Source organism: Dromiciops gliroides, chromosome 6, assembly GCF_019393635.1.
Source record: "Dromiciops gliroides isolate mDroGli1 chromosome 6, mDroGli1.pri, whole genome shotgun sequence".
In the NCBI taxonomy this organism is placed as follows: domain Eukaryota; kingdom Metazoa; phylum Chordata; class Mammalia; order Microbiotheria; family Microbiotheriidae; genus Dromiciops; species Dromiciops gliroides.
In genome coordinates, this window is record NC_057866.1 from 270,990,038 (window position 1) to 271,010,963 (window position 20,926).

The 20,926-nt window shown below is 38.0% G+C and overlaps 1 protein-coding gene across 5 annotated transcripts in view; it reads right to left on the reverse strand.

The window, feature by feature from the left end:
- The window catches only part of KIAA1109 (KIAA1109 ortholog), a 222,166-nt gene that overhangs the window by 191,566 nt on the left and 9,674 nt on the right, over positions 1 to 20,926 (reverse strand). For all 5 annotated transcript variants that reach the window (XM_043969747.1, XM_043969748.1, XM_043969749.1 and 2 more), the window contains exons 3-5: positions 6,736 to 6,855; positions 4,034 to 4,150; positions 1,871 to 1,949 (exon numbers count right to left, since the gene is read on the reverse strand). In XM_043969747.1, coding sequence (XP_043825682.1) covers positions 1,871 to 1,949; positions 4,034 to 4,150; positions 6,736 to 6,847 — 308 coding nt within the window. In that variant the 5' untranslated portion in view covers positions 6,848 to 6,855. The remainder of the gene's footprint in view (positions 1 to 1,870; positions 1,950 to 4,033; positions 4,151 to 6,735; positions 6,856 to 20,926) is intronic.

Sequence of the window (20,926 nt, forward strand, 5' to 3'; positions counted from 1 at the left end):
TCCTTCGAGAAGCAGCTCTCCGCACCAGGGGACTCCTTCATTCAATGTACTCCTCCTCTCCAGTGTCTGGTACCAAGGAGCTGCTACATAAACCCTCGCAGCGGGCTTCTTCTCCATCTGCCCATATATCTGCATACCTCCCTGTCTCACTTTGGCCTCTGCTTTTCAGGCAGCCTCTCTCTGTCCGCTGAGACAGAGAGACCAGTGCCCCTTCAAGAAGTAAAGGCTGCTGACGTATGGCGGTACAGTACGTACAGATGTTAGGTAGGGTATGGAGGGGCCCTGGGAGCAACCTCGAGGCCCCAGAAACTCATTCACTCGCTCCCCTTCTTGGTCAGTGGGTCAAGGGGATGGAGGAAGGTGCCTGCCTTTCAATGTGGCCTGGGGGGAAGTGTTGCCTAGGAAGAGCCAAGTTTCTGTGATTATAAGAAAATGGAAGGAGGACAAAGAAGAATTTTTACTGTTTTTTTTAAAATAATAGAATGGGAATTTCACAGGAGAAGGTAAATGTGATTGCTGAGCAAAAATGTCAGAGTATTGAAAGCTGGTGGAGACAAGGAGAAGTGGTACTTTCTAACCCTCAGAGCTGTACAAAACAGAAGGGGCTGCTTTAGGAGGGCAAGGGGATCCTTCTGGGAGGGCTTCAAGTAACAGTTTCGGTATGTCATAGAGCGTTCTTGTCCAGCTACGGCTGGGACGAGATGAGCCCTGGGGTCCCTTCTAACACTTTCTACAAGTGGGATGTTGGAAGCTTAAAAAGAATTGTTAAGGCTAAAATTCTAGCTAGTCTGTCTAAAATATCTAATGAGTGGTCGCCAATAAATTATAAGCTTTAGCAAGAGTTAGGCTTTTAAGCATTTATTAAGGAGAATAAGAATTTGGTAAAGAGAGAAAGGCCTACATTCATTTATCTGTTAAAGGGAGAGCGCATTTCTAGCTCCCCTCTCTGCCAGACTCCTCACGAAAAAGAGTGAGTCAGAGCACCAGGCTCCCCCCTTCTTCCTCCCACAAGCAAACGTCACTTCCTGATGCCAAAGAAAAGACTCCTGGTCTTGCCCTCAAAGACCTTCACCTCATGGCGGAGCTTTTCTACAGTAAGTCTCCAGCAGGTGGCGTCATTCCAATCATTACAGTATGGAGATTTCCCATATATGTATTAATGGTGATTTTCAGAAATAGCGCAATAAAGTTTTACTTTTTACATTAAAACTACTTTTGTTGACAAATAGTAAATAACCATACAAGCTGGAGCTCTATTTCTTTCTTTCTTTTTTTTTTTTTGTGAGGCAATTGGGGTTAAGTGACTTGCCCAGAGTCACACAGCTAGTAAGTGTGAAGGGTCTGAGACCAGATTTGAACTCAGGTACTCCTGAATCCAGGGCCGGTGCTCTATCCACTGCACCATCTAGCTGCCCCTGGAGCTCTATTTCTTAAAGAGTGAATTATCAGGATATTTATTTATTAAGTCTCAGAGATTTAGTCAAGAATGTGATGATGAAAAAAAAGAACGTGATGATGAAAAAAAAGAACGTGATGATGAAAATCAGTTTGTTTGATGATATATGATTATTAATAGAAGAATAGGAAAAGGTACAAATTGATCATCCACTGGGAACTTATGTCAAGTCATTATTTATTTGTACAAGGTATAAAATATATACATTTTTTGCAGTACAAACTTGGGCTAAATTGAACCATTCATATGTACATTCTGAGACTAAACTCACAAGACTTTTTATTTTCTCTTGAAAATAATGTTTTATATATGAAAAAACAAACTGTATTAAAGAAATTACATGAAAACACAAATCAATAGAAAACTTTTAATTGAGCAAAGTGCCAAAAAAGATCTTGTAAGAAAGGTTCTCACCTAACAGACATATCCTCAGTGATGTAATAGATTTCTCGAACCATCACTTTTCCAGAAAGGACAGAAAAAGAAAATGAACCTGTTGGAAGAAAAAGGGGCAAGAGAGTCATCTTTTGGATGCAACTTTGTTATGATTCACCACCCAAAAAAAGACATTAAGGATTTAGGACTTCTTTTTTTAAAAGCTCAAAATAATTAAAAGAGAAATGATACCTTCAGTGAAGGATTTATCTTAAATAAAACAAATATAATGTACAAATAAAAGATTGTTTTTAATTTAACAAAATAAATGTTTTAATTTCTTTATTACTTCCTCTTCTTTCCTATGTTACTAAAGATGAAAAAAGTAAAACTGTCACTAATTCAGAATGGGAATTAAAGTCTAAATTACTGAAAAGACAAAATTACTTCATATTTTCAAAGAGATTCTAATTTATTACTTCCTCAAGCATGTACAGAAATTAGAATTTAAATTAGGTAAGAATGTTCTTTCATAAAGATCCTTTAAAACCCAACCTGCTTAAGTGGGAAGTAAGAGGAAAGTGCACCAAAGTGGGAGTCACTAGGCCAAGGCAGGGTGTGTACCTGCTCTCCTGTTAACCCCATGTGCGACTGTGGGTGCAGACACCCCAACAGCTCAAGAAGCCTCAGCCTCCACAACTGTAAAATGAAGGGCTAGACAAGCCAGTTCCTAATGCCCTTCATTCTCTCGAGTTGTATCATCTGGGTAACACCACCCTTCTCAGTTACGCTATGATGCTGTACACTCTACGTCTATTTGCAAAGTGCTCACAAGGATGTTCCCACAGGCTGCTATGTAACACTTCCAATCCAGTCAGCAGCTGCTCACAGTCATCATCTTTTTTCCCCAATACAAAAGATACATAGGAAATTACAACAGAGACCCTCACTAACAGGTACATACTTTCATGCCTCATCAATCCGTAATTTCTTTGGTGTGAGTACTCAGACCCCTCTACAATTCAGAGGGTGGTGTGGGAGAGCAGCTTTCATCCTCTGGCAACCAACCTGATGAGAAGTCTTTGCTGGCTAGGCTAATTCTTGACAGACCAGCAAACAGGCCATAGAGAGGCCCATATGAAAAGCCTTCCAGCTTGACAACAGCTGCTCAGAACCTGAGCTCCACTGGCATGGACCATACCAAACTGCAGTGCCAGACTAGGACTCTGAGCTACACTGCAAAGAAAATGTGATCCAAGGTTTGGGACTCAGTCTTTACTAGGAAAAAGGTAGCGATGTTAAGAACTGCACCCCCTGGCCCCCAGTAAAAACTTTAAAGACTGGTTTAAAGTAACTTTTACTACACCGTGAATATAGTATAGAGAGGCTCGATTTTCTCAAGTAGCTATTATGAATTAAAAGCATTTTTTAAAAATAAAATTGACTTGATCACGGCTATTTTAATTTTTAGATCTAGTAGGGCAATTTTTTAGAAAAGGCTTTTGCAAGGCATGAAAAATATGAATTTAAAAGAAAACAGGTGGGTTTCTGGACTTGGTGCTGGCTTTCTGTTCTAATATACAATTCAGAAGTTATTTAGTTGGATCAGCCAGTCTGAGCATCTTTTCCTTTGTTAAGAGCAGGCTTTGAATCCTCCCACCCTGAGGACCTCCTTGAACTCCATTTCTACAATTATCCACAGATGCTCTAAATTTAAGACACATTCCACCTAATGTCTTCTACTAGATTATATTTCCTCACTGTCTTGCCTGCCACTTTCTAATAGTCCCTCTGCCTGCTTCTCTATCTTTCTCTCAAGTACAACAAACTACACTAATGAGGGGAGGGGTCAACAGTAAGTGGTTCTATTCCAGTGATTGACCTAGAAGCTGAAGCACATAGAACCCCCACTAAGAAATATGCTGTGTCAGAAAAACTGCAGCAAAGCAATCTAACCATTATGAAATATAAGTAAGTTCTTTTAAAACAAATATAAAGAAGGAGTATGGTTTTATAAAGCATACGTTGAGTTTGGGGAGGGGGGGAGAATAGAAAGAAAAGATCAAGGATTCATAGATTTAGAGTGAGAAAGTTCATCAAAGGCCAACCCATTTATTTCACAGATAAGCAAAGTAGAGGCAGGAGAGGTTAACTGACCTGCCCAGAGCCACAGAGGTAGAGAACAATTCAAGAACAACTTACCAATATGGATGTAGCCATTCTTGAACCATCTGTTAAGAACTAATGTTAAAATAAGTCCAACATTCCGGGAATTATAATAAGTGAGATATATAATCCATCCACAGGACAAAATTGTAGCTGTTAAGAAAAAATGCACAAGATTTTCATGCATTTTCGTTTAAATTATCTTCAATTATACATGGCAAATAAGTAATAAAAGGAAGCAATTTAAAACATCTAAAAGAATGGCAATTCAATTGGTTTTTGCTGTAGTCATCTTTTCCATGTAATTTAATAAATGGGACTTTTAAACCAGATTGTGATTCTGGTTTGTCTTTCTTTCTCTTTCCTTCAAAGATTAGTCAGGAAAGGGAAAACACTGAGAGCAGATCCTACTGAACAGCCCTGGCCACTAGTGGTCTTCTCTCTGACCCTCACTTTCCTTTCTTACTCAGCTGCTTCTGTCCTGGACAATAGGAATGACTGTCCAGCTCCATCCAGCCACACTTCTTGATTCCAGGGTCAATCCCAAACAGTTTCTCCCAACTAGGCTGCCACCATTAAACAATAAAAAGAAAGGAACTTCTTGTGATAGTTAATCAACAGGCTGTACCAACAAATGGATAGAAATAAAAGCAACTTCAGCCTAATTAAAAACTTACCTATATTAAATATAGGTTACCTTGTACTTGGAGCTTTGTCACTAATTAGGTAATAACCTACTTTTAATGAAATGTCATCGAATGAGATAGTGAAAGTGATGTTCTAATGTGACTACCTCTTCAATGAAAACATAGTGCACAAATACTCATATTTATGACATCTTTAACCATAGAAAAACAAAATCACAGAATTTTACAACTGGAGAGAGACTTCAGTAGCCATTTAGGCCAGGGATCAGTGAACTTATGATGTGGGCCAAACCTTCCAGCCACCTGTTTTTGTATGGCTCAGAATGGTTTTTACATTTCAATGTAAAATGTAATACAAAATTTTACATCCTGCTGACGACGTACATTGTTAGATTATGAGCCCCTTGAAGGCAGAGACCATTCTTTTTTTTGCCTTTGTCTCTCTAGAACTTAGCATAATGCCCAGCAAAGTGCTTTTTAAATATTTATTGACTGACCCAGAGGGATTTTTCTCCCCATATTCCACTAGCCATGCTGCTTTTGGACTTCTTCCAACTTCTCCAGTATGCCTTCCTTCCCCAGGAAGATCTCATTAACCTCCAAGATTGAATCTGTCTGATCTTCACATCTCCTCAGTCCCATCTGCATTTCTGACCTGAGGGCAGGGCCCCAGGACTTCTCTTTAAAGAGGGGGCTCCACTGTATTCCTCCCCATTTCCCACCAACTACATGGATTTTGGACATCTGTTCAATTCTCTATCATGCCCCTTCCTTGCCCCCATACCCACTTTATAAGCTTCCTTTTTTTGTACTGCCTCTACTCCATTAAACTGTAAGCTCCCTGAAGGCAGGGGCTTTGTTTTTATTTGTATTTACATCCATGATGCCTGACACACAGTAGGTGCTTAACAGATGTTTACTGATTGACTGATTGAGGTATAAGAGACAGGAAAGTGGCCAGGGAATGTGCTTTGGCTTAGGCAGTCAGCAAATGAATCAAAGGGATGATGATCAGAACCAACAGACTGTCATGTCCCTCACAGGAGCAGTGATGATGCTGATTTGATTATGAGGCCATCACATTAAAAACACTTATGGTTCCTTGCGATGCTGCATTGCCCAAGACTATGTTTCTGCAGAACTAATACAGGATATTACAACAGGTATACTTGTAACTATGAGAATCTGAAACGTCGTAATAATCACATACATCTCTATGTTGCACATAAACCTTGTGTAGTTGCCTTAGCCTCCCCATTAACATTAAATGGGGACAATGAGTAGTACATACATCAATGCTTCTTAAACTGTGGATCGTAACTCCATATGACACCACGGAACAAGGTGGGGATCGCAAAAGATTTGCCAACAGTAAGAGGTTATGTATGCTTATTTTATATGCCCATATACTTGGGATCACATAAAAATTTCTCAGAGGAAAAGGGGTCACAAGTGGAAAAAGTTTAAGAAGCCCTGTTATACATCACTGTAGGTAAGCATAAAACTGCATCTATATACACCAAGTACCAATTTTTGACCTAGCTAGGTCCTGAGTCAGGGAAAATATTATTTAAATGTCAGCTACTAAATTCACTAACTTGGAAGGTTTTATTTCAAAGATTTTAGCCAAGATCCAAATGTAATTTAAATTTTTCCCCAAACTAAAACATAGTTGCAGAATCGGGTATTTACCATATTCCTTAATACCTGCTCTAAATAAACGATCATGAAGAACTACTAAATGGTCTTCCATAAATTGTACTTGTGAGTTTAACTGCTGATTTCATACAAAAATTTGTGTTACTTTCTGGTACTATCAATGTCCTTTGTGACTTAGTGTGGGGAATTATATAGGACCTGGAAGAGTTATCTTCCACCCCCTCTCACAGAACAATTCTTAAGCACTCCTGGAGTCAGTCATTTGTCGTTCATCACTCTCCTCAGAAGAGGCATAATCAAAAGAAGGATTAAAATATATTTCCTTAAGCAATTATTTAGTTAAGAAAAAAAATCACATCTCAGTATATGTATTTCCTGCATTTAAAAACCTACCTAAAACATGCTAATTTTGATCAAATAAGCTTCACTTACCAACAAGAAGCCATACCACATTGGAGTTATGTTCTGTTAGAAAATCTTCCAATTGAGTGATACTTGGGACAAAGCTATCATTTTTCCTTTGATCCATTGTGAGAATCAGCATCTACAGGGCTAAAAGATTTCAAAATTTTAAAATTCAGTAATAAACAAGGACTAAAACTGTCAATGAAGTTGTGTAAGGAGAAAATGATTAAAATAGGCTAGGTTGCACTCGATCAAATTTTGGTTTTTATAACAAATATAAAATATAGAGTGAATATTAAAAAGAAAGATTCTGAATTTTAAAAAGAAAGTATATATATATATATATATACATACACACACACATACATACAGTATTGCTACTGCTAAACCCAAAAGCAGTCTTAGTTTAAATATAGCCTTAGGCAAATAATGTGTCAACACTTCCACAAAACATTTTCTGTTTAGTCATTAAGACTACCCTCTTAGAAAGCCACAAAGCAGAATAACAAGTTAGATGACAGTATTACCAACAGCATTGAGAACTTGTCAGAGAATGCTTAATATAGCTGGTGGGGTTTTTTTCCATTTACCTAGAATTTTATTTTTCCCCAAATTACATGTAAAAACATTTTTAAGGTCCATTTTTAAAACTTTCTCCCTCCCCCATTCCCCTAGCCCTTAAGAAGGCAAGCAATTCCATTTAAGTTAAGCATAAGTTTTGCATGTGTAGTCATGCAAAACACTTCCACATTAGTCAGGTTGTGAAAGAAAACAGAAAAAAAATTCTTAAGAAAAAGAAACTAAAAAAAAATAGGCTTCAATCTGTATTTATACACCATCAATTCTTTCTTCAGAGTTGTCTTGGATCATTACATTACTGAGAATAGCCAAGTCATTCCCAGCTGATCATCTTAAAATATTGCTGTTACTTTGTATACAGTACATCTCACTGTGCATCAGCTCATGTAAGTCTTTCTAGGTTTTTCTGAGAGCATCCTGCTCCTCATTTCTTACAGCACAATAGCGTTCCATCACAATCTCATCCCACAGTTTGTTCAGCCATTCCCCAATTGATGGGAATCTTCTCACATAGCTGTTTTTAATCCTACTCCAACTGATCAAAAATAATCAATCCAACAAACATTTACTGTTACTAAGGCTACTATGTGTAAAGTGCTATGCTAGGTGAACCAAAACAGAGAATAAAACAAATAACCTAGTTTTGTTAATTAGTAATAAAATTATTATTATTATTATTATTTTAGTGAGGCAATTGGGGTTAAGTGACTTGCCCAGGGTCACACAGCTACTAAGTGTTAAGTGTCTGAGGCCGGATTTGAACTCAGGTACTCCTGACTCCAGGGCTGGTGCTCTACCCACTGAGCCACCTAGCTGCCCCAATTAGTAATAAAATTAAATCAAGTCCAGAAGAAAAAACACCAACTAAAAAAAATTATTTGGGGGTGATATTCAAAGGGTACTTTAAGACCTTTGGGCAAAATGGTGTTCTGATATAATTTGAAGCAAAGAGTAATCACATGATTGACATGGATTAGCTAGTTAATGGATCCTGATAGAGAATCTGAAATTCTTATTTTTAGTATCTTTGAGATGGAAGTTAGTGTGGTGTCCAAATTCTGCATGAAGTATTGGCTAGGTCTGCGACTATTACTGAATATATCTGAGCCTTAGAACTGTCCTTAGTCTATAAAATAGAAATAATAACAATTATACTATCTATCTACCTCACAGGGCTGTTGCCAATATTAATATTCATAATGGCAATAACTTATTAATAGCTAATCCTTGATTCTGAACTCCTATGTCCTGCCCCACCTGACACCTCCTACCATTTTAGCCTCATCTTTTACTACGCCCTTTCATACATTCCAACCTGTAGCTAAAATGAACTGAGCCCATGCCACCCAAACAGGCTTTTATGCTATTATACTTCCAATGTTTACCAAGCCTGGTATGAGAAAAAGGGGTTTGGGGACTCCCAGAGGCCCCCACTCAAGGGCCTAGAGAGTCTTACCTGACCTTTCTTAAGGCCAGCCCAGAGTCAGGAGAATTTCAAGGGACCTTGCTAACTACCTACAGGAAGTTACCTCACTCAAAACCACACCTACGTGAAAGTTTTTCCTGCCAGAGGATCTGTCCTCTGGGCTCTGATGTCAGCATGTACTGCTCATGGACCACCCTCAAGTCCAATGAACCAAAAGATTTGGATGATGCTAGCCAATTAGCTTTAAGCAGTGTGTAAGAGCCACCTCTGCTCCTGACCACAGGAAGCTTACAGGCTCCCACAAGCTCTCTCAGTTTTGGAATTTGGAGGGAGCAGATGCAGCCCACTCTCGTTCCCCACTATTTCTTCTCCTTAACTTTCTGAGCCACATGCTCTATCTTTACTAATATTTACTATGCTTTAATAAATGCTTAATGCCCCATAACTGGTACAATAGATTCTAATTTCTAAGTAGCAATATATTAGAACCCCAGCTAATTTTCCCTAAAACTTGGGACAATTATAGGGCAACTAACTCCACACTGGAATATCCTCCCACTCCCTCCCCCTTCTTTACTTGCTGACTTCCCACCCCAAACTCTACCTCCTCCAGCAAGGCTGTGGGTTCCAAACACCCAAGAAGGTACCCCCACCACCCCCACCCCAACCTCACATAGCACTTTTGTTTAATAACTCTCTAGAGTGTCATCTGTTGGGACCCTAATGTACCTTGTACAGTACAAGTCCTATCAGGGCAGCTTAAATGAATCTTGTACCTCTCCAGCTCCTAGTACAAAGTCCAGCACACACAAAGGTCTTGATAAATATCTACTGTTGTCATCGTTGCTATCAAAGACAGTATGGTACAGAGAAAAAACTGCTCAATGTGACATCAAGAGGAAACACCTTTACTAGCTGTGGGAGTCTACAGAAATCACTTAATCTCTGTTACCTTATATGCAAAATGGGGTTAAAAATACATGTAAAAATAAAAATACCTACCTCCTAGGATAGTAAGATTTGAAAGACTAAGTTACTTAACCTGTCAGTGACCCCAGACCACTCTTAAAGACTATCAATAGCAAAGCATGTACTTATATGTATTGGTGGAGCAAGTTCCTCACAGGGAACACCCAATACCAATTAAATCTTACGTCTAGTTTTTTAAAAAAAGAAAGAAAAGAAAAAGAAGAAGAAAAAGATTCATCCTTTATTTACTCCTATATTTTTAAGAAGTTTCTAGGACTTTTCCCATTGCATACACTGCTTGCTTTTGGTTTTAGATATTTTTTATCATTTAAAAAAAACCCCAAAACCCTTCTATTCCTATACTTTAGAGGGTTTTTAGCATCAATCTGTTGTACTTTGTTAAAGGCTTTTTCCCCTGTATTTACTTAGATAATTATGTAGTTTGGGATGTTGTTTTTAACATAATTAATTGGGCTAGTTATTTTCTCAATATAAAAACATCCTTACATCACTGGTATAAATCCAATTTGGTCATAATAAATTATTTTTAAAATATTAATTACTGTATTCTTTTGTCAAGATTTTATTTAAAACTTTTGAATCATTACTTTCAGGCCTAGAGCTCTCGTTCCTTGTTTTACCCTTCTCTTGCCTAGCTATTAAGACTAGATAGCAAACAAGCACTTTCTTTATCAATTTCTGAGAATTTGCATACTATAGGTATTAGCCGTTCTTTAAAAGTTTGATAAAATTCTCCTGTAAACACATCAGGACCAGTTCCCATACTCCCTCCCTTTGCCAGTTCCGTTACAGCTAGTTTTATTTCCTTTATTGAGTTAAGATTAAAATCCCTATTTGGTATTCTGTTGGGTGGAGTATTCTATATTTTTGAAGGTAAATGTATTTGTTTTGTTGGCATGCACTTGTGTGCAAGATGTTCTATAATTCTTTTTATTTATTCAAGTTTTCCTGAGTTCACCTTGTTCATTTGTTGATTTTCTGACCTCTTCTTTTTAATCAAATTTATCAATTTTGTTAGTCTTTTCAAAGAACCAGTTTAGGTTTGTTTATGTGTTTTCTAATCTTTTTGGTTTTCAATGTATCTGACTCTCCTCTATTTTTAAGATTACCTCTTTTATTTCTACTTTGAATTTATTTATGAGCTTTTTTGTTTTGCAGGGCACTGAAGGTTAATTGCCCAGGGTCACACAGCTAGTAAGTGTCAAGTGTCTGAGGGCAGATTTGAACTCAGGTCCTCCTGAATCCAGGGCCAGTGCTCTATCCACTGCGCCACCTAGCTGTCCCTGAGTTTTCTAATTTTTAACATCCATTTTCAATTTGTTAATTCCCTCTCCTATTAGGTTAATTATACTTTAGGTGTATAATTTTTTCCTCTGGGTTTTTTTTTTTCACATAGTTCTAGGAATGCTAGCAATAGCAATAAGGAAAAGAAGTTAAAGGTAAAACCAGAGGAGACAAAATTATATCTATTTGTCGATGACAAGATGATTTAATTAGAAAATTCTAGAGAAATCACAAAATAAAATACTGAAACAATGAATAGCTTTCAGTAAAGTTGTAGGTTACAAAATAAACCCAGAAAACAACATCACATCTACATAATAATCTGAGGCCAGATTTGAACTCAGGTCCTCCTGAATCCAGGGCTGGTGCTTTATCCACTGCACCACCTAGCTGCCCCTTGTAAATCATTTCTTAAAGCACAAGTTTAAAGCACACTTAACTATTCAGCTCCCTTTTCTAGTTGTAGCTGTTGTTTTTAAATGCATGTCCAATTAACCTGCTTTTTTTTTTTCTTTTTGATAGTAGTCTAGAGACATAACTTTTTCCCCAAGTATCCCCAAACTTTGGTAATGTTGTCTTATAGTTGTCATTATTTTTAGTGAAATTATTGTTTCTAGGATTTTTTATTTGACCCACCTATTCTTTATGATGTAATTCGGTTTTAATTAATTTTTTATTTTTCTTTCAAAGACCTTTATTGACTATAATTTTTATTATATAATAATCAGTAAAAGGTATATTTATATTTCTGCTTTTCTGCATTTGTGAGGTTTTTAATGCTCAATACAAAGTCAACTTTTGTAAAAGTGTCATACACAGTTGAGAAATAGGCATACTCCTTTCAATTCTCATTCAATATTCTCTATAGGTCTATTTTATCTAACTTTTCTAAATTCTATTCAGAATCTATTATAGGTCTATTTTTCAACCTTTTCCTCCACACACAGGTAGAACCTCAACCTGTGAGCACGGCTCTCTTCCCCCAGGGCACAGACTCCCTCCTTGGTGCACTCTGGCTCTGTGACCTATAAGTTGGTAGTGAGTAACAGAGCTGTCAGAGACCCCCTTTGCTGGATCCTAGCTGCTGCTCTGGTTCAGGGACCTCCTTAGTTCAGGACCCGAGGACCACCTCCTCCCAATGAACAGTCCCTGTGTACTGCTGTGTTGCTGGTGGCATAATGCTCCTGACCAGACTCCACACCCAGGGGTGTGTGCAGACTGACCTAGGCTGGAAAAATAACTCCCTCTGTGTTTTTTCTGCTGTGCCTATTTTCTAGGTCTTTGTGAAGGAAGATGCTGAAGGAGCTAGACTGTACTTCTTCCTGCTATTCTCATGTGCTGACTCTGCCTCTTGTGCCTGGACGGCAGCGGCCTGGTGACACAGGTCCAGGGAGGCAGCCCTTCTATTCAGCCAACTCTTCTCCCAATCAGCTCCAAGATCAAATAGCAAACCCTCTGTTGGGCATTCAAAGTCCCTCCTAACCTGGCCACCTCAGACCTTTCCAGGTTCCCTACTACGTATTCTATGATCTAGTCTCCCCTAAAATTGGACCTTCTATGAGAAGCCTTTCCTGACCCTCCCCCCAAATTCTAGTGCCTTCCTTTTGCTGACTACGTCCAATTGATCAAGTGTTGTACTGTATTTGTATGTAGCTGTTTGCGTATTGTTCCTCCCATTAGACTGGGAGTGCCATGAGAGCAGAAACTGGTTTTTGCCTCTTTGTATACCCAGTTTTTAGCACTGTGCCGGATACATAACATTTAACAAATGCTCGTTAATGACTGACTAACTTAAATAGGTGGAGAAATATTCAGTGCTTACTGCTGAGCCCTGACAATTTAATAAAAATGTCAATACTACTCAAGTTAATTTACTGCTTTAATGCTTTACTAATCACACTACCAAATGATACTTTAAAAAGCTAGACAAAATACTAATAGGAGTCATTTGGAGGAACAAAAGATCTAGGTTGTCAAGGGAAATAATTTTAAAATTAGGTAGGGAAAGAAAGGGAAATTGTACTTCCAGACCACAAACTACTGTATGAAGCAGCAATCATGAAAACTATGTGGTAGTGGTTAAAAACTAGTAAAAAAAGATCAATTAAACAGTGAAGATGAGGAAAAATGAAAAATAAATGAGCTCAATGCTCAATAAATCCAAAAACATAAATTACCTAAGAAAGAAGTCCCTATGTGATGCAAATTGCTAAGAAAATAAGAAAGCAGTCTGGAAGAAATTAGGCTAAGACCAACATCTAACAATCTAACAATAAATTCAAAACTGATGTTTGATAGGATATTTGAAGATCATACCAAAGAGAAGTATATTATATACCCTTCACATCTATGGGTGGAGGAAGAATTCTTAATCTAATAAGGGACGGAGGCAATTACAGAAGAATATATAATTTTGGTTATATCAAATTGAAAAGCTTCTGCAAATAAAATTGATGCATGTAAGATAAGAAAGGTTATTTACCAACTGTGAAGAAAATGTATCAGATGCCTTTGATAAGGCATTTAGTATCAAATAGGTACAGACAACTAGCAAAACAATTTAAAACTAAAAGTCACTCCTAATAAAAAAGCTGTCAAAGGATTTGAACAGTTTTCAAAAGAAAAATTACAAGTTATTAAGAACCATTTGAGAGAATGCTCCGAATCACTAATAATAAGAAAAATGCAAATCAAAACACTGAAGCTTTACCTCATGCCCTGAAAACTGGTAAGAAGGCAAAAGATGACAGTAGTCATTGTTGGGAGGGATTGTGCAAAGATAGGCAAATTAAATACATTTTTGACAAAGTTACAAATTGGTATAACTAGTCTGGAAAGCAATCTGAAATTACACAAATAAAGTGACTAAAATATCCATACTCTTTTGACCCAGAGATTTCACTGCTATATACTTTTAAAAAGTCAATGACAAGGGGCAGCTAGGTGGCGCAGTGGATAAAGCACTGGCCTTGGACTCAGGAGGACCTGAGTTCAAATCCGGCCTCAGACACTTGACACTTACTAGCTGTATGACCCTGGGCAAGTCACTTAACCCCAATTGCCTCACCAAAAAAAAAAAAAAAAAAGGCTCCACATACACCAAAATACTTAGAGCAGCACCCAACTGAAAACAAATCAGATGCCATTTCCATCCATTAGGAAATAAGTAAACAAACTGTGGTACAAGAATGTAATGGAAAGTTATGATTCTGTAAGATAATAATGACCATGATGAATGCAGGGAAGCATGAAGAGACTTAAGTAAACTGATGCAAAATAAAGTAAGTAGAGTCAGAAAAACAATATATACGATGACCATAACAATGTGAACAGAAAAGCCACAAAAGAACTGAAACCTAATGCTATGAAATTAAGAATTGGCCTGGCCTCAGTTTTCAGATGAAGAAATTAAAGGTAGCTATAGTCCTTTGAAAAAAATTATTCTCAATCACTACTGAGTAAAGAAATGCAAATTAAAACAATTCTGAGGCACTACCAAACACCTATTAGATTGGCAAATATAAAAAATGGAAAATGATAAATATTGGATATAATGTAAGAACATTAACGCATTGTTGGTGGAGCTGTAAACTGATCCAACCATTCTGTAGAGTAATTTGGAACTATGGCCAAAAAGCTATAAAACTGTGCATACCCTTTTACCTAGCAATACCACTAGTAGGTCTGTATCTCAAAGAGATCATAAAAAAGGGAAAAGGACCCACATGTACAAAAATATTTATAGCAGCTCTTTTTGTGGTACCAAAGAATTGGAAATTGAAGGGATGCCCATCGATTAGGGAATGGCTGAACAAGTTGTGGTATATGATTGTAATGGAAAACTACTGGGCTATAAGAAATGATGAGCAGGCAGATTTCAAAAAATATGGAAAGACTTACATGAACTGGTGCTGAGTGAAGTGAGAACATTGTACACAGTAATAGCAATATTATGGGAGGATCAACTGTGGCAGACTTAACTCTTTTCAGCAAGACAATGATCCAAGACAATTCCAAAAGACTCATGGTGGAAAATGCTCTCCACATTCAGAAAAAGAACTATGGAGTCCGAGTGCAGACTGAAGCATGCTACTTTCATTTTTTTGGTCTTTTTTTATTTCTTTTTTCTTGTGTTTTTTCCCTTTTGTTCTGATTCTTCTTTCACTACATGACTAATGTGAAAATATGCTTAACATGACTGTACATGTATAATCTATATCCAATTGCTTGCTGTCTTTTTTTTTTAGTGAGGCAATTGGGGTTAAGTGACTTGCCCAGGGTCACATAGCTGGTAAGTGTTAAGTGTCTGAGGCCGGATTTGAACTCAGGTACTCCTGATTCCAGGGCCGGTGCTCTATCCACTGCGCCACCTAGCTGCCCCCTGCTTGTTGTCTTTGGCAAGGGAAAGGGAGAAAAATTTGGAACTCAAAATCTTACAAAAACGAATGTTGGAAACCATCTTTACATGGAATTGGAGAAAAATACTATTAAGGAAAAAGAGGAAGTAGCCTGGCCCCCAAAAAGCTTGTGAGAAGGCACTTTCCCCAGCTCCCACGTATAGGTAGAAGCCCATGGATGTGGACCATTAACTCTATCAGAGTCATTCAATATGTTGATTTGTTTTGTTGGCTTTTTTCTTCATTCCCCTTTAAAAAACATTCTTTGCTCTAACGGTTGGCTCTCTGGAAGGGGCAGAGAAAATGCAGACAAAGTATAAACAAAAATACAAATAAGAATCTATTTTTTCAAAAGTGCAGTGGATAAAAGCACTAGACTGGGACTCAAGCAAATCTAGACTCTAGTGTGTCATGATTCAGCACATCCCTGCCTCTGGACTTCACTTTCCTCATCCAGAAAACAAGGGATTTGACCGAGCCAATCAACTGTCTCCCAAATTTAACATTCTATTGTTAAAGGACTGTTCAGAATTACACATAAGTTTAAAACTTGAATTTTTAAATGTCAAACCCATAGAAAATCCATCAATAAATCAATTTCTAAATGTTTTACCAGGTAATAACCAGCATACATTTTTGAAAAATAGGACTAAAAAAAGGCAACCAAGAACCTCACCAACTACCAACTTAAATATTTCCACACATACAGAAACTTTATGTGTTCTCATTGCACAAGTTAAGGTTGTTGCCGTTCAGAGTATTAATAGAAAACAAGGAGGCTTTTTCGAGCATTTGATAACAATGGACCACATCTTTACAGTTTCACAAACGACTTAAAGACCTAAAGAGTACAAGATCCCGTTTGTTGATTGTGAAAAAGCATTTGATTTAGCAGAACAAAACACCTACATTAAGGCTCTCTTCCAATAAGATGTCTCATATCCCTAACAGTAAAACCATTCAAGATTCCTTGAAAGAGATAACAAATGGCCCCGCCTTTTTAACTACCCTCTGATCACACACTTTAGGTAAGGCATAAAAGAGGAAGATGTATATTCACCAAAGGTGTTTGCCACTATAAGAGATTATATGAGAGATCCAGAACAGAATGGTGAGGAACAGAATGGTGAGGACCATGCTCCTCTTGGTTGCATCTGGCTCTGGAATATGGCAATATCTCCTGGAAGACATCTAGAACCACTGAAAAGGGTTTGGCTTGACCCATAACACAGGAAACATGACATAGATGAAGAATGCCAATTACCCGTGAGTATCTGGGACGGAGAACACAAATGAACAAGGTAGGCGGGAGCTAGAGATGGAGCCAGATTAGCTTCAGGAACAACAGAAAAGGAATTATCAACATTCTTTTTCTCCAACTTTCCCACCTCCAGTCAATTCTCAGATCCTACAATCAGGTTTTTGACTCTCTGTCCCCTGAAACTATTCTCTCCCAGATTAACAGTGAACTCTTAATTAGCCATTAACTATATTGGCCTTTTCTGAGTCCTCATCCTTTATACCTCTTATCAGGACCTGATCCTGCTGCGCCCCCCCACCCCCACCCCCACCCCCTCTTCCTGAGGCTTTCTAGATTCTGCTCCATTTTGATTCTTCTCCTCATCCAACCACTACTTCTCAGTACCCTTTGCCAGGTCACCACCTTTATTACTCTCTGCCCCCAGGTCCTCTTGTCTTCTTTCTCTACACACTCTCTCAGGGATCTGGTCCACCTCCTGGGATCCAACCATCGCCCTTATGCAAACAAGCCCAGCCCCAGCCTCTCTCCTGAGCTACAGCCCCCGTCACCAAACATGTCCAACAGCGTGTCCTGCAGAAACATCAAATCTCAAGGTACCCAAATCAGAACTAAACCTTTTCTTCCAAAGCTTCTCCTCTTTGTAATCTCCCAATTTATACTGAAAGCAACACAGACAGTCCTTCCAGCGACCTAGGTGGACAACCTCAGAATAATCTTCAATTTTTCCTTCTTTCTCTTCCTCACTGCACATATCCACTCTGTTGCCAAGTCCTGACGATTCTATCACACGCTACAGTTTGAATGGATCCATTAACAAGTATTTATTAAGCACCTATTAAATATCAAGAACTGTTTTAGGCACTGAGAATACAAATAAATACAAATGCAATGCAGTTTCAAGGGTACATTCTACTAGGGAGATAACACCTGACAGCCCTTCCTCAATTTCTTCCATCATTGCAAGGGTAACAGTGGAGTACTCTAAGCACTCTGGCTGTCCAGCTGTCACCCCCCCTTGCCACAAAATCAATCCATCTTCTTGTCCTGTCATACAATTCCTCGACAGTGACCTCACTCCTATTCTTATTCAAAGATCCTCACTCCTCACACTCACCATGCTGCTCTCTATGGGCCTCTTTGTGAGACTCATCTTTAGCTATTAGGAGGCAGTAGTGTCCACGTCTTGCTGCCATCAAGCAGTATCAGTAAAATGCTAGTACTGAAAAGATGGGATGCTGCTTTCATGGGAAGCATGGGGTCAATAAAAGAGCTTTGCAGTTTCCTGAAAGCAATCCAGCCTGCTGTCTTCTTTCCAACTCCTGAGCTCAGCTCACTTGCATTTGTGCGTACTTGCAGATTTACAGACTACCAGACAAGCACTAACATTCAAATGTATGTTGAGGGCAGCTAGGTGGCACAGTGGATAAAGCACCAGCTGGATTCAGGAGGACCTGAGTTCAAATCCGGCCTCAGACACTTGACACTTACTAGCTATGTGACCCTGGGCAAGTCACTTAACCCTCATTACCCCACAACAACAACACAAAGTAGTCTAAAAATAATCACTCAATACAGGCCCTGAGGATACAAATTCTTTTTAAATTAAAAACAAGACAGTCCCTGCCCTCATGAGATTATATACATTTTACTGCCCAATCAAAGCACTCCTTGAAATCTCTATTTGGATACACAATTTGGGTGTACAAGAGGAGGGATACTGAGATATCTGAAGGAAGAAGCATTGAGCACAGTTGAAACATAACTTAAGTTTGTTAGTGAGACCATGCAAGTACTTAGTTTTAAGTTGAATGAATTAGCAACAATTTCATTTCTGAAGAGAAGAACCGAGAACATGGGGGGGTGCCTTTAACACAGACAGAGATGGGATTTGTCACACAGGGATATTTGTCAAAACCCGACTCAAAAACCATGATTGTGGTTACCTGGTCATTCTTTGCATCTGTATCTCCAGCATGTAAACCAGTGACTGGCACACAGCGAGCACTTAATAAATGCCAAATGACTGACTGATCACCTCTACCCTTCACTAAGAATTCTTCTCTCCGCGCCCCCCCCCATAGTTCTTTTTTCTTTCTTAGTGCAACAACCATTTATTTTATTTTTTCCAGTTACATGGAAGGGTAGTTTTCAACATTCATTTTTGTAAGATTTAGAGTTCCAAATTTTTCTCCCTCCCTCCTTTTCCTCCCCCCTCCACAAGACAGCGACCAATCTGATATAGGCTATATATGTACAATCCACAAGTGCTCTTTTTATCAGTTTTTTCAATGGGGGTGGATAGGATGCTTCGTCATTAGTCCCTTGGGATTGTCTTGGATCATTGTACTCTCATTGCTGAGAGTGGTTAAGTCTTTCACAATTGCTCATCAATTCTGCTGTCCCTGTGCACAATGTCCTCCCAGCTCCGCTCACTTCACTATACATCAGTTCATGAGTCTTTCCAGGTTTTTCTGGGATCATCCTGTTTGTCATCCCGAACTATAATTCTACAAGATATCTCCTTGTACAACTTTTTTCCTCCATCTCCTCTCATGTTTTTATGATGTTATCTTTTATACTTCGACCATAAAATCAATCTGGAATTTATTGTGGGATGTGGCAGAAGATAAGATGCTGGCCTAAGCCTAATTCTGCCAAACGACTTTTGTCAAACAGGTAGATTTTATCCCAGCTGTAAATAACATGACTTTATCAAACAAAAGGTTACTATGATCATTGCTTACCTAGTCAATACCAAAAAGTTTTGAAAAGTACTGTGTTATTTGCAAGACTGAAATGGTTTCATTATACAGAGCCCATAATTGTAACGGTAATAAATGTGGTAATAAATGTCACATAACATACAACAGAAAAATTAACATATCCTCAACAAAGTTTTATTTCAAGAAAGCACAAAGGCTTCAAAACTTTAAATAAATAAATAAACAGAGCAAATGTTTTACATAATTGCGCATGTATAACCTATACTGATTGCTTGGAACCTTGTGGGGGGAAGGGTATTGAGGGAGGATATGAGAGGGATAGAATTTGGAACTGAAAACTTTAAATAAATAAATGAAAGAAAGTGCAAAGGGATTAATATAAAAGTCCTATGGAACATCTAGCACTTACTTGCAAAGCAAATACCTTTAGAAAATAAAGTTTATCTTTTGCTTAGATCACCAGGATCTGATTACTACTCATGAAAATACTAGAAATCATAAGAAACGAAAAAGAAAAACTTATTTCAACATGGCTTATCTAAAAAGAAAAGGCTAAAGCAGCATAACCAAATGAGGTTTTCTAGAAATTCTGGTCACCCTACAAATTAATTGATTGCATACCTTGTTTGGGAAGGAAGGGGAATCTCTGGGGCATACAACAAAGATTTTTTAAATCCATCTACTAAAAAAAGATAAAAAGATGTCAAACATTCCCCAGGAGAAATGCCAAACTAAAGTCAGAGAACTGACCTAATAAAGTAGATTAACCTCTCTGAAATTTTTATCTGGGACTAACTCAAAATATATACAGCATTAACATTAATTTTGAACTTTCAAAGCATACTATGGACAGCCTCTAATAATTTGTACCTTTGAATATTGCTAAATTATAAATATGTTAACATCAATTTCAGAACATAAATTCACAGAAGAGTTGGGTGTGTGGTTTTTTTTAAAAATCTGAACAAAGCTATCTCATAGTTAATTAAATAAAAGCTCCCAGACTGTATTATATTCCCTGCTCTTCCATTAACTATCAATGATTCTGGACAAATCATCATGCCTCCCTGGATCTAAACCCCAATCTTCATAGTTTAATCAAATCAAATCAACAAACATTTACTATGCACCTACCATATGTGCCAAGCACTGAGTATATATAGGAAGAATGGCAAAAACAGTCCCTCACCTCAAATAGCTCATATTCGGATGGATTCAACATGTAAACAACTATGTACATTAAAAAACAAATACAGGGTAAACTGGAGATAATCTCAGAGGGAAAGTACTAACATTACCAGGATTGGAAAGATAAGATTTCAGCTGATATTCGAAGGAAGGCAAGGAGGTGGAGTTGTGAAGAGAAAACACTGCAGACACAGGGGAGAGCCAGGTAAAATGCAGAGTCAGGAGAGAGAAGGAGAGTCTAGTGGGAGCAATGTCACCACAATCCTAGACAATTTTAAAAGCAACAGACCAGGCTTTCAAACTATAAGTCATCTGCACTTTCTATTAAAACAAGACTAGATTTGCCTTAACAAGGCATCTAAAAATTTCA